Below are 12,467 nucleotides of genomic sequence, written 5' to 3'. Positions count from 1 at the left end.
TTGGTTTACAACCAGTACGCCTTTGTCGATGCCATAATGTGACTCTTCATTCATTTCACAGCCATAATAGACAGCAACATGAGATCAGCGTTGAATCATACGAGCATGCTGCTTGCAAGACGGAGCTTTGTTGAATGCAAGCCGTGTAGAAACACGTAGGCTTGCACTACAAAGTCTAAGTTACCAGAGAGTGATGTGGTGAAAGGTAGCCAGCTTGGAACTTGAAAAGATCCAAGATTCAATTGTAGTCATGCCTTTTCCTGACAATGAGCGTGGCACTTGTTCCCTTGGGAAGATAGAACAATCTTATAAAGAAATCTGACAACGTAGTGTCTTCAACTGAAGTAAGTCTATGTAGGATTACACAAAATATGACATTTGACAGTGTAGTGTACTATTTAGGATTACACAAAATGCTACTACTAATCTGAAGTAGCCACATTAAGAGGTAGTGTAACGAAGAGAGTCAACTACTTTTGCTGATATTTCAAGATTAATTTTAGTATTTAGGGTCGTCCACATCACGAATCACACCGATCTTCATAAACTGCAGCCTGGAATGCTGAAGATTCCCGTCATTGACCTTCATCACTACAAGGTCACTGGCAGCAAGGCTGAGTGTGAAAAAGCAGCCGACTCACTGCATAGATTTGGTGTTTTTTGTGTTCGCGATGAGGTCGCATAGATTTTCCTATTATAATGGCAGTATTTGGAATTTACTTGATTACATGCATTTTAGCGAGCTGCAGATAGCGACAACGATGCTTTTCTCGACATGATGGAGCGATACTTTGAGTCAGCAGACTTTTTAGAGGACGCACGTCCAGAATATCACTATCAGGTCGGCGTCACTCCTGAAGGTAAAGAACGTGCACGAAACCATTGCGCTCGCGTCGAAAAGCTCGAGAAACAGCATGTTCCAGTATCTCTGTGTCCACCCGAAGCAGATAAAAAGAGTCGATTTTTCTGGCGTGTTGGTGAACGTCCATCTGTGAGTACACTTATAAAGTCTTCATTTGAAATATTCTCACTTTAATATCGTTGGTACAAGCATACCGCGTTTCAAGAACTTAATGCAGACCCAGTAATTCCTCGCCAATTTCCAGAATGGGAAAATATCATGAACATGTGGGGTCATAAAATGCTAGACACAATTACAGATCTCGTGGAACTTGTAGCTCTTGGACTTGGATTAGACAAAGATGCCCTGGCAAATCGCATTAAGTTTGGTCCGCACTTATTGGCACCAACCGGCAGCAATTTTCATAAATTCAACCAATTGAATGATGTTTTAGCGGCATATCATTATGGTATGTAAACTTGTCTATTTGAATATCAAGCATATATTTAATTCCATGGTTTCTTTGCACAGATCTCAATTTGCTAACTATCCACGGCAAATCTCGCTTTCCTGGACTATTTATTTGGCTTCGAGATGGCACACGCACAGCTGTGACAATTCCTGATGGTTGTTTATTAGTTCAAGCGGGGAAACAGATGGAATATCTCACAGGTGGTTACATTCAAGCGGGTTTTCATGAGGTTATAGTGGCAGACTCGACTCTTCGTGTAATCACTCAGCGCAAACTATCAGGTAAAAGTCTCTGGCGCGTATCGTCAACACTATTCGCACATACTGCATCTGATACAATACTCGAACCATTAGCACATTTTGCGACACCCGAAGCATGCAGAAAGTATCCATCAATACTGGCAGGTAATCAAGTTCTCAAAGAGCTTTCCCAAATAGATCTTGGAACTGCATTTCACCGTCAAACTACATAACTATCAATAAATGGCATAAATTCGTTTTCATAATGAGCTAATCAGTGTAAATCACCTATTTGAATGTATAAAATGTCAGCATAATATGAAATATAACAAACTCTTCAACGTACCGATCCAGACGGTAAGATCCCATCTTCCGAATCATGAAGTCGACATAAACTCGCAACTTGAAGACGTTTACCTCGCACTGTACTCAAAAGTTGTTGTCCTCGATATGTACTTGACGTTGTACGATACGATTTACGTTCAGAAACATCATGTTTTCGAGACAAATCCATCGTATGACTTTGTTGCATGTCAAAATTTAAATTTTTCACTCGTTGCTTTTCTCTACATATTTCCATTCATCATAACCTATTAAACATCATACAACTTCATTTTCCAACTACTTACATCTGTCGTTGCTTCTCATTCCTTCGTTTCACCACATATCGTTTGTCAATCATTTTTCCTTTCATTTCTGCTTCTTCATCTTCTTGTTTCTGTCGTAAACACATACGTTTCGTATCTATCAACAATTGTATTTGCATTTTCTTCTTTTCTTTTTCTTCTTCTTCCATTCTTTTCACACGAATTGAAACCTTTCGAGCTTCTTCAAACAATTGAAATTTCGCTAAATTCTTTTCCGTTGTTTTCAACTCAAGCAATTCTTTTGAATCTTTCACATGAGATTTTTGAAATGTTTGAAGAAACATTTCAAGTTGTTCCGTTTGAACTTGATGAGTCTTTTCCATTTCAATTGAATGTTTCAAAATTTCATCTTCAATTCTATCCATTCGACGTGCATACAATGCATCATGACGTTGAGTTAATAGTAAAACACCACGTTGAAATTGTTGTTTCTCATCTTTTTGTCGTCGACGTTCATACATTTCTTGCATCATATGAAATTCTTTCTTTAATTGTTTCAATCGATCACGTAAAATAATTCCTTGATCATAATCTTGACTTTTCATTGCTACATCTTGTAATAAATGCGTGAATTTCATTTCAATTGTTGTAAAAATTGCACTTTGATCATGTTGTTCCACAAAATCATCTTTTGAATATCCAAAGAGTTGAAAGACATCACTTAATGACTTGATTTCCATCATTTTAACATCGAATTCATTGAAATTATCAACATATTCTTTCTTTACAATTGCAAAGGAAATATCATCGTAGAACTAACATAACAACCTCAATCAAACGATTGTATACAACTTTAATGTCTAACAAACATACCTGCTTCTCATCGTCATGCATCATTCACTTATACGTTCAAAAACAACAACCAAATTCTGAAAATAAAACGTTGATTTCATTCTATCTTTGGTTAGTCTAAATCTAAACACTAACGTTTACGCACACGTACAGCCAATGGTCCTTTTACTGGTAACATGAACGATAGATCATACGTAATATTCCATGGATCTTCTACTGTTTCAATATCAAAACGAGTGAAAAGCACTGCAAGTACTAATTTCATTTCAATCATTGCTAAACGCATCCCCATACACTTGCGTGGTCCTGTACTAAATGTAATGAATTCTGGTGGTACAATCTCTTTTCTTGCTCCTGATTCATCAAACCAACGTTCAGGACGATAAACAGCAGCATCTTGTCCCCAAACACTTTGACGTCGTGCTGCAGCATATTTTGAAACGACAATGATCGTTCCTTTTGGAATGAATGTACCACTTTCAAGTGTTGTATCACGAGTAGCATATCGATAAGTTGAAACAGACCAAAGACGAACACTTTCTTTCACTGCTGCATCGAGATACACAAATTCTTGAATTTCTTCAAATGTTGGAAATTCATGTTTTCCAGAATAAAAATCTCGACTTTTTTCTTGAATCTCTTGACGAACTTTGTTAACAACATAAGGATAACGATTGAACATAACGATAAGCCACGAAAGACTAAAAGATGTCGTGTCTTTACCAGCTATAAAGAAATTGACAGCTGTATCTTGAAGTTCTTGTGGAGTGATACTTTCAGTCTCTTGAAGTAATAATGTCAATAAATTTGTAGCTTCAGAAAGAGTTTGTTTGTTCATCGTTTGTAGTAGAATCTTTCGTACCATCATTTGAACTTGTTTCATACTTTCTCGAAGACGTTTTTCCGTTCCAATATTCAACCAACGAGAGAGTTTCCACATCCACATTGGTGTTTGAAAACGATATTGAACAGCATTAAGTGCAATATCCAATGGATGAATCTCTTCTTCATCTTGAAATTCTTTGAAATCAATTCCAAATCCAATACGAGTAAAAACATGAGCTGTAAATTGATTCAATAATGATTTCAAGTTCACAATATCTTGATTCAATGCAGCAGATGTCAACACATTTTCAACTTGTCGTATCTTTTCATAAAGTACCGGAATCATCATCTTTCGAAGATTTCGACTTGAAAAAAGTGAAGTCACAGCTCGACGTTGTTGAGCCCATTGTTCACCATTGACATTTAATAATCCATGACCTAAAACATCAAATGACATTTCTCCAAGTGTTCCACCTTTTTCAAAAACATGAAATTTATCAACAAAAACATCATGAAGATCTTGAGGCATGGACAATACAATCCAAGGACGTTGAAACAATAATTTCAATTGCCATGGTTTTCCATTACTTGCATTTGTTTGTTCATTGATCCAATCACTTAAACGAGAACGATGAAAGAACAAAAGATCCAAAGTATTTCCAAGAACTGGTAATGTCGATGGAGGTTGATAAAGTTGCTCAATCTCAGGATCAGGGACTGGTACCGGTAAACTTAACACTTTATATGAAACGTAGATTGTTGAGATTGTACCAAGTGTTAAAAGTACCATGTGATAGGTACTTTCATGACTTGTAATGGACCACATGTTTAATGCTTGATGCAAGGCAAATTGAAAAATGGTCTCAAGATGGAACTCAACTCAACTCCAGTCAATATGATGACACGAGAATCATAAACTTTCATCTGTTCATCTTCGATTGCACGAGGTTTGAAAACTAGGCGTCAAATTGTAAGAAATACTGCACTTTAACTCGGGACATCGGTACTGGGTACATTGTACCTGTAGAGTTGGGTACAAAAACAACCTTTCGGACCTTTCAACGTAACGACGTTGATCATGGGCAACTCGTGGAGTGAAGATAGACGTCTGAAGTCGACGATATCATACACAACTTTCTACTCTCAATTTCGACAGAATGTAGCCAACGTTTCGTTTCATCAAGACTCGTCATCAGATATGGAACAGATGGTTCTGACAATGGTACAGGAAAATCCAAAACTTTTGATGTTGCATGAGAATGTACCAGTGGCACGTTTGGGACATCACGAAGTTGATGCAACTGGGCAGAATGTACCAGCCACAATTGAAGAACATATTCTTCAAGGACTGTGTATGAATCCACTCAGTACATCGGATAGCCTTAATCGTGTTATACAACAATTAATTACACGATTACAAGACGATGAGAGTTTGTGGATCATTGGAAAATATCCACGTGCTGCACAATTATTTTCAAGTCAAATGTACAATGTAACTACAAGTATACGAATGTACCAGTTGCATCATCAGTATTTGCAAGTTGCTACGATTGTTGGCAAAGTGGCATTACATGACACTTTTTATGACACCAAGTGTAATCGACTACAAGAGGTTTTTAATCTTTATCAAATGTACCTCGATATGACTCAACATAACCACAATGGAACTCGGTCATCAGTACTATTTGATCAAAAATTAACACAAGAAATGCTCGATTTATTAAAGACACAACAGAAACTCGAACGTACGTTAGCACTTCCAACTGGCGTTTTAATAGGCACTTCACTTATCAAGACACTTCAGAATTTAATGATGTTGCATGCTGTGAATCAACATGCCCTTCGTTTAGCTGTGGATTGTGCCGAACAGTTTTCTGTACCCCCTCGACAATTTTGGTGGATACTTTTACGTACGTTTAGTCGAACAAACCAATGGGAAAATATTATGACATTAATACAATTTGGTCGACCACCCATTGGTTACGTACCTATTGTTGAAATGATGCTAGACAATCAAAAACAGGAAGATGTGCTGAAACTTGTTCCGTTTATACATGACGAAGATGAACGAAATCAAGTGATCGCACTCTTGGTAAAGGAAGAAGAAGAGACTGAGTAGAAACAAAGATACTGCTAGACGTAATCAAGTAATCAAGGGTACAACATGGTGGTTACTTTTACCCACTTCAACTTTTATGATTCACTTACTTTTTGTATGATCAAGGGTATCCAATGAGTAACCCAGTACTTCATTCGTGCTTCCGATAGTATCCCCGATCTCATGCTGCGTCTTGGCCTTCAATCGCGTCGATGTATCTTCGTATCTACATCACGTCATGCTTTCTTTTCGTCTATATCTCTTGAAACAATGGCCGTACAGTCTATGGCCACGGCTTTCCGTCAATCTGGACACTTACAAGCTGATTTAGATCCACTACAGCTACAACCACGTCGAATCTTACCATCTCTCACTGCTGAAAATTTCCATCCATTATTCAATCGAACACTTTTTTCTACTGACTTGACTCATGTTGTATCACTTTCAGTAACTACTGGACAACAACTTTATGATGAATTGTATCGTGTCTATTGTGGGAAAATAGGGTTTGAATTCGAATATTTGACGTCACAAGATGAAAAGAAATGGCTTGCACATGCAATTGAGACATTATCTCTACAAGACGTAACTCCATCCGATTTACGTAATGCATATACGAGTATGTTACGTGCAGATGTCTTTGAGAGCTTTATGGGAAAGAAATTCGCTTCTTTTAAACGATATTCCGGTGAAGGAGCTGAGTCAATGTTACCAGCAGTTGAAACGATCTTACAAGCTTGTACAACATCTTCTATTACGGACGTTGTCATTGGAATGCCGCATCGAGGACGACTTGCGCTCCTTGTGGGTACGCTAGAGTACCCCGTCCATCAAATGTTTCACAAGATACGGGGGTACACTGACTTTCCAGCAACTTACCGTGGGATTGATGATGTGTCGTCTCATATTGCAACCACCATTGACAAAAAAACTTGCCATGGTCAAGTTCATGTTTCTTTAGTCCCGAATCCATCACATTTAGAAATTATCAATGCTGTAGTTGCTGGAAAAGTACGTGCAAAGAATGATGATGAGGTTACTACACATGCCATGGGTTTGTTACTTCATGGAGATGCTGCATTTGCAGGTCAAGGATGTGTACCAGAAGCATTAAGTTTATCTCAATTACCTGAATATCAAATTGGTGGAACGGTTCATTTGATTGTAAATAACCAAGTGGGGTACACAACGACGTATCCTGATAATCGTACAACACAATATGCATCGGATATTGCCAAAAGTATTGAAGCACCAGTTATACATGTGAATGGAGAAAGTATTGTGGATGTTATTCGAGCGTGTCGTCTTGCTGTAGCATATCGTAAAACCTTTCACAAAGATATTGTGATTGATTTGATAACGTTTCGTCGTCATGGACATAATGAAGTGGATGAACCACGTTTTACACAACCTAAAATGTATGCACGTGTGGATCAAGTCACTCGATTTCCAATTCGATTTGCACATGATCTCGAGAAAAAAGGATTTGTGTCACGTACAAGTTTTGAAAAAACTATGAAACATTTTAACGATCATTTAGAAAATGAACTTACGATTGCGACGAGTGGGTACATACCGACTTCTATCGATGCTTTTAAAGGAAAATGGGCTAAAATGAAGCAGCCGACAATTGAAATAGTGTATGTGAATCCTCTCACTGGTGTCGAAATTGAAAATCTCATTCAAGTTGGTCTTGCGTCAGTGCAGCTTCCTAAGCACATTCAACCACATGGTCGTCTCCAGCGTACGCACATTACTGCACGACAGAAAATGCTTCAGATAAAAGAAGGTGAAAGTTCTGGAGACTTACGTGTGGACTGGGCAACAGCTGAAGCCATGGCGTTTGGTACATTAATGCAAGATGGTCACTCGGTGCGATTAGCTGGTCAGGATTGCCGTCGTGGTACATTTAGTCAACGACATGCTGCATTTACTGATCAAGAAACTGAGGAATTGTACTTTCCATTGCAACATCATTTGCCCAAAAGAGAAGAACCAGTGGGTAAACTTAGTGTTGTAAATAGTAACTTGTCCGAGCTTGCAGTCATGGGTTTTGAATACGGCTACTCGGTAGAGAGTCCTTACAATCTAGTGATTTGGGAAGCTCAATTTGGCGACTTTTTCAATGGAGCTCAGATTGTCATTGATCAGTTTTTATCAAGTGGTGAATCCAAGTGGATGCGTCAATCTGGTCTCATGTTATTGCTGCCTCATGGAAATGACGGTGCGGGTCCTGATCATTCTAGTGGTCGCATTGAACGCTTTTTACAGCTTGTGGACTCACCTGCACTTACTCCACGCCATTCTATGAAAGATACTGGGATTGACCCGATATGGAAACAATATATGCACGACACGAACATGATTGTTGTGAATGTGAGTACACCAGCCAATTTCTTTCATTTGTTACGTCGTCAGCAACAGCGATCGTTTCGCAAACCTGTAATTATCATGGGTCCAAAAATGTTATTACGTCTTGCCGATGCTACGTCACCATTGTCTGAAATGGGTCCAAATACATCTTTTCAACCTGTGCTTTCGGATCCATTGATCACTGACGCCTCACAAGTCAGAAAGGTTTACTTTTGTTCGGGCAAGTTCTATTACGAACTTGCGAAAGAGCGACTTTTACGATGTAAAAATCCTCAAAGCATTGCGCTTATTCGTGTTGAAGAATTGGCACCGTTTCCATTCGAGCAGATCGCACATGAACTTGCATCGTTTCAAAATGCCAAACAGTTTGTGTGGGTGCAAGAAGAACCATTGAATCAAGGAGCCTGGACGTACGCTCAAGCACACATTGAAAAACTATTGGGTAAGAAACAACATCTTGACTACATTGGCCGTGAGAGTCTTGCTGCTCCAGCTGTTGGCTTGTCCAAACGTTCTCAAGAGCAACTTGAAGTGTTGTTGGCTGAAGCTTTTGGTCCGCAGAAGTAGGAGTTTGTATGTAAGAGCATTGGAAAGTTACTCAATAGGACGGTAAGTAGAACTGTTCAATTCGATAACATGTCAACAATCTCCATTACATGACTACTACCATTGCTTCTATGGCTCACTATAGACAATAGCAGAGGCATAGCTTACAGATGAATCACCGTGACGCATGCAAGCGCTACTTTGAGCATACTTGACAAACTTGAGACTACACTTAAGTTTCGTTGACGCTAAAATAGTTTGCAGTAAAAGTGAGATTGGATGACGACCACAAATGGTGTTTTTTGTTTCATTGAGATACGTCGTAAAGCCATCGGGATCCAATCGCTCGATAAACTAGAAGCAAAATCATATGAATGAAAATCAAACAAGAAGAAAAGTATCATGACACGACGTACTTCCATGCCTTGATGATCTAAATATTTGATAAATTCATGTATTTCACCATACGTCGAATCATGTGGTTGGTATCGAAATCTTAACATGCCAACAAAGTTTATGAGAATGTGATTGTTTCCATCTCAACTTTTTCTTCTTACCGAGGTCCCCAATGACAAAAATCAGAGCTAATAACAAAAAGATTTTCGTCATTCTCAAAATATGGCGCTAGGATTCTAAAAATTCACAATCCACATCCCAAAACTTCATCAAACCATGTCTTTTCACCTCACATTTCACTTACTTTCCATATTCTTCATCAATTTTCGTTTTAGTATTTCCAACTAAAATTGGCACAATTGTAAATTTTCGATTTTGTAGAACCTGTAAAGATTGATACATATAGCAGAAATTATATCTCTCAAGAAACAATAATTCAATACGTAGCATACCTTATATATAAACGGAAGGTGTAATTCAATACTATGTTCATCTTCGTCCACATCCATTGACATGGTTGCAAACTTGCCCTGTCCTCTTGCATCAGTCTTTTCCATTTCCTTTACATTCGTCGCAAAAACTTACCGAATCCACAAGTTTCTCATTCACTTCACGATCGATTGGTATGTTGCCCAACGGTGTTTCATATTCATGTGCAGTTGATACAGCACATCCACTAATAATAAAAAACATTAGATATCATATCTAATCTTTAATAAATCAAGACTAAAATAATGTACCCCACCGTAAATAAAAATGATGCGATGGACCAAGTATAAACACGCGTTTAATCCGATCAAGATGAAGCAAATGATGGTATGCATATGCTGCCGTGGAGCCCGAGTATCTAGAGTAGAATCGATTAGTCTTTAGACTGTATTTTAAGTACCAATTCGAACGTACCGAAGGCCTGCATGTGGACCAATAAGAGCACGAATACTTCCGTGCTGCGTTTCAGTATAATTCGTCTTCGCAATATCTAACCAACCTGCCAGAGAGTTACAATGAGCTTAGGAGAATGTATAACGTTTGTTTAATTACCTTTGAGTTCATTGTCGAGTTCATGTTCATCATGTGAGTACCACGAGCCTGCATGCGTTGCTAGTCGTACGCGCACGGAACTTGGTTCGGGTTTCTTCGACATGAGAAATTCTAGATTTTTTGTCAATTGCGACATTAAATTGGCATTTCAGTATACACGGACAGAAAATGTATACTTGGGTACAGAATCCGCATTTTTAAGGTCGTAATAAAGCCATTGATTACTAAACTTTAATGTTCGGTACGTACTGTATTATGGTGTATATAGACAGTACACTTTTGCTCAAGTACGTGTGAGGTATTGGAGTTACTTCATGCAGTATATTGAATTATAATATATTGAGTATGAGTTCAATATGACTCAATTTTAAAATATGTGACCATGTTGATAGACTAGGTACCTAGTGACTGCAAAACTTGTAGATCAACTCTTGGGCGAATCATACGAGCCTAAATTGTGCGCTTTTGTCAACCCGGACAATCGTAAATCATAGCTTTCTCTGGCGAATTTAATCGTACTATCTACGCCTAAGACTTACTCGTTCTGCAGGCAACTAGTCGTACCTTTAGGTGCTCCACCCACCCGATTGTATTCGTTTTGACCTTGAACACCCACTTACCGTGCATCATGTCGTCCGTAGGCTCTTTAGTACTACCTAGCACCATCGTCTAGTCTTTGTGCCGCGTATGACCTATGTTCGGATTTTCATCATGGTGTTGCAGGAGAATCTCTACCATTTCCGTTAATTGGCATTAACCTTTGTGCTGCATGTTTGGATACCACGCGTGTAGCATGCGGAGTTCGCACCCACCGCTTCACATGGATTTTGCGCTTTTCCTAGTAAAAGAAACGTTCTTTTAATCACCATCTTAATGTTGGTGAGGACGATTTATCTGTTTGTAGAAGGTGTCTCGATGTTCTTGACATGCTAACTCATGATCACAATAATGGTATTTCGTGAAAACATGTGATCATCATAGATTCTATCGCTGCGATCCACGGTCGTACCGACCATCGAACCAAGCTGTCTTCCGGGCCCCGGTGCACGCCGATCTAAATATCACGGTGTCACGGAAATCAGGCTCTTGACCGATAAGCACTTCAATCGGCGATGCATTTTTAATGTTCGGGCTTGAAAGTGTAGCAGGGCTGCTGTTGCTCTTCGCTTAGAGCAAGCTTACTTAGGTCACCGACCTTACGTTTTATACAAGAACCAGTACGAGTGCAGCGGATCACAATCCGCTACCCCCAAGAGTACTGAAAAACCTTAACCAAGGCAAAGACACTCTTCCGCTCTTAGCATAAGCGTCTACGACGTCAAGACAGTCTTGCCGAAGTGGCATTTTAAACTTCCACGGGATCATGACGCTTCGTGCCCCGCGCTTCTTGGAAGTAGCCCGGGAAGCCGAAGAGCCATTAGCTGAGGTCAAGCTATGGCCATGAGCTGCTGTGGTCGTAGACTCACCCGTGTGAGAAACCACAGGGCTCGCGGGAGTGTGATGGATTATTCCATGTGTCGCAGGGTGACAATTTGCAGGAAGTCGGTGTTGCGCCTTAAGTTAGACAGCGAGGACAGTTCCGATGCCGCTGCGTCTATCGCTCAAAGAACTCTTTATCATCTGCAGCGGTTTCGCCAGGGGCGAGCACCACAGGAATAGTCCGAATTGCGGGTATTGGAGCGCCTCCTTCTTGGGCTCAAAGTCGTGCGCGGTACCGATCCATCGAAATTTCTTAGAGTACCAAAAAGCGAGCTCGGAGAGCTTCCCGCTGGTCAAGCTCAGCTTGTGTAGTGGATGGGGGCCCGACTTTGTAGACGCCTAACGGTCGAGTGATCACGTCTTTCGCTACAGTAGCAGGGTCCTCCGAGAGGAAGCCAAATTCCATACGAGGGTCTATGACCAAACGTGAACACGAGCGCATGAGACTCGCCCTACGGGCAGCCTCCAACTGCTGCTCCTGTGCCTCGTCGAGGCGATTGGTAATAATACCACTTCCCCCGGAAGTCGAGAGGTCGGGGAACGGACACGCTGTCCGCAAGGTTCGAGCAGGAATCATGTCGCGCTGTTGACGCACCTCCCCCTCCTCATCTTCCCATACTGGAAAAGGAGTATCCGACTCGTAGTCAGCTTTCTCCAGATCCTTGACGCGAAAATCCGTCGCCCGAGGCGGGCGCGGTGTGCGGCGCTCTGTTGCCGA

At 40.1% G+C, this 12,467-nt stretch overlaps 6 protein-coding genes across 6 annotated transcripts; 3 read left to right on the top strand and 3 right to left on the bottom strand.

The window, feature by feature from the left end:
- Window positions 1-559: 559 nt before the first annotated feature.
- Window positions 560-1,785, top strand: PHALS_13391 (Isopenicillin N synthase-like; the record flags this gene model as incomplete). The annotated part of the gene is made up of 4 exons (XM_024729140.1): window positions 560-676; window positions 740-991; window positions 1,052-1,310; window positions 1,373-1,785. The coding sequence occupies 4 exons, from the start codon at window positions 560-562 to the stop codon at window positions 1,783-1,785; spliced, it is 1,041 nt and encodes a 346-aa protein (XP_024579546.1).
- A 37-nt stretch (window positions 1,786-1,822) lies between these two features.
- Window positions 1,823-3,033, bottom strand: PHALS_13390 (uncharacterized protein; the record flags this gene model as incomplete). The annotated part of the gene is made up of 4 exons (XM_024729139.1): window positions 1,823-1,840; window positions 1,899-2,118; window positions 2,182-2,954; window positions 3,013-3,033. 4 exons carry the CDS (start codon window positions 3,031-3,033, stop codon window positions 1,823-1,825), a joined length of 1,032 nt encoding a protein of 343 aa, XP_024579545.1.
- Window positions 3,034-3,121: 88 nt separating this feature from the next.
- PHALS_13389 (Cytochrome P450) lies at window positions 3,122-4,642 on the bottom strand (the record flags this gene model as incomplete). Its single annotated transcript, XM_024729138.1, has 1 exon — window positions 3,122-4,642. The coding sequence occupies one exon, from the start codon at window positions 4,640-4,642 to the stop codon at window positions 3,122-3,124; it is 1,521 nt and encodes a 506-aa protein (XP_024579544.1).
- Window positions 4,643-4,894: 252 nt separating this feature from the next.
- Window positions 4,895-5,935, top strand: PHALS_13388 (vacuolar protein sorting-associated protein 16 homolog; the record flags this gene model as incomplete). Its single annotated transcript, XM_024729135.1, has 1 exon — window positions 4,895-5,935. One exon carries the CDS (start codon window positions 4,895-4,897, stop codon window positions 5,933-5,935), a length of 1,041 nt encoding a protein of 346 aa, XP_024579543.1.
- A 249-nt stretch (window positions 5,936-6,184) lies between these two features.
- On the top strand, window positions 6,185-8,854 carry PHALS_13387 (oxoglutarate dehydrogenase (succinyl-transferring) e1 component; the record flags this gene model as incomplete). Its single annotated transcript, XM_024729134.1, has 1 exon — window positions 6,185-8,854. One exon carries the CDS (start codon window positions 6,185-6,187, stop codon window positions 8,852-8,854), a length of 2,670 nt encoding a protein of 889 aa, XP_024579542.1.
- A 31-nt stretch (window positions 8,855-8,885) lies between these two features.
- Window positions 8,886-10,373, bottom strand: PHALS_13386 (Predicted dioxygenase; the record flags this gene model as incomplete). The annotated part of the gene is made up of 10 exons (XM_024729133.1): window positions 8,886-8,906; window positions 9,002-9,187; window positions 9,250-9,328; window positions 9,391-9,465; window positions 9,534-9,613; window positions 9,682-9,759; window positions 9,815-9,905; window positions 9,975-10,076; window positions 10,133-10,217; window positions 10,271-10,373. 10 exons carry the CDS (start codon window positions 10,371-10,373, stop codon window positions 8,886-8,888), a joined length of 900 nt encoding a protein of 299 aa, XP_024579541.1.
- Window positions 10,374-12,467: the final 2,094 nt, after the last annotated feature.

Source organism: Plasmopara halstedii (assembly GCF_900000015.1).
Source record: "Plasmopara halstedii genome assembly, contig: Scaffold_658, whole genome shotgun sequence".
Taxonomy (NCBI): domain Eukaryota; phylum Oomycota; class Peronosporomycetes; order Peronosporales; family Peronosporaceae; genus Plasmopara; species Plasmopara halstedii.
The sequence above is the reverse complement of the archived record's forward strand: the minus strand, read 5'-3'. Positions and strand labels throughout refer to the sequence as shown.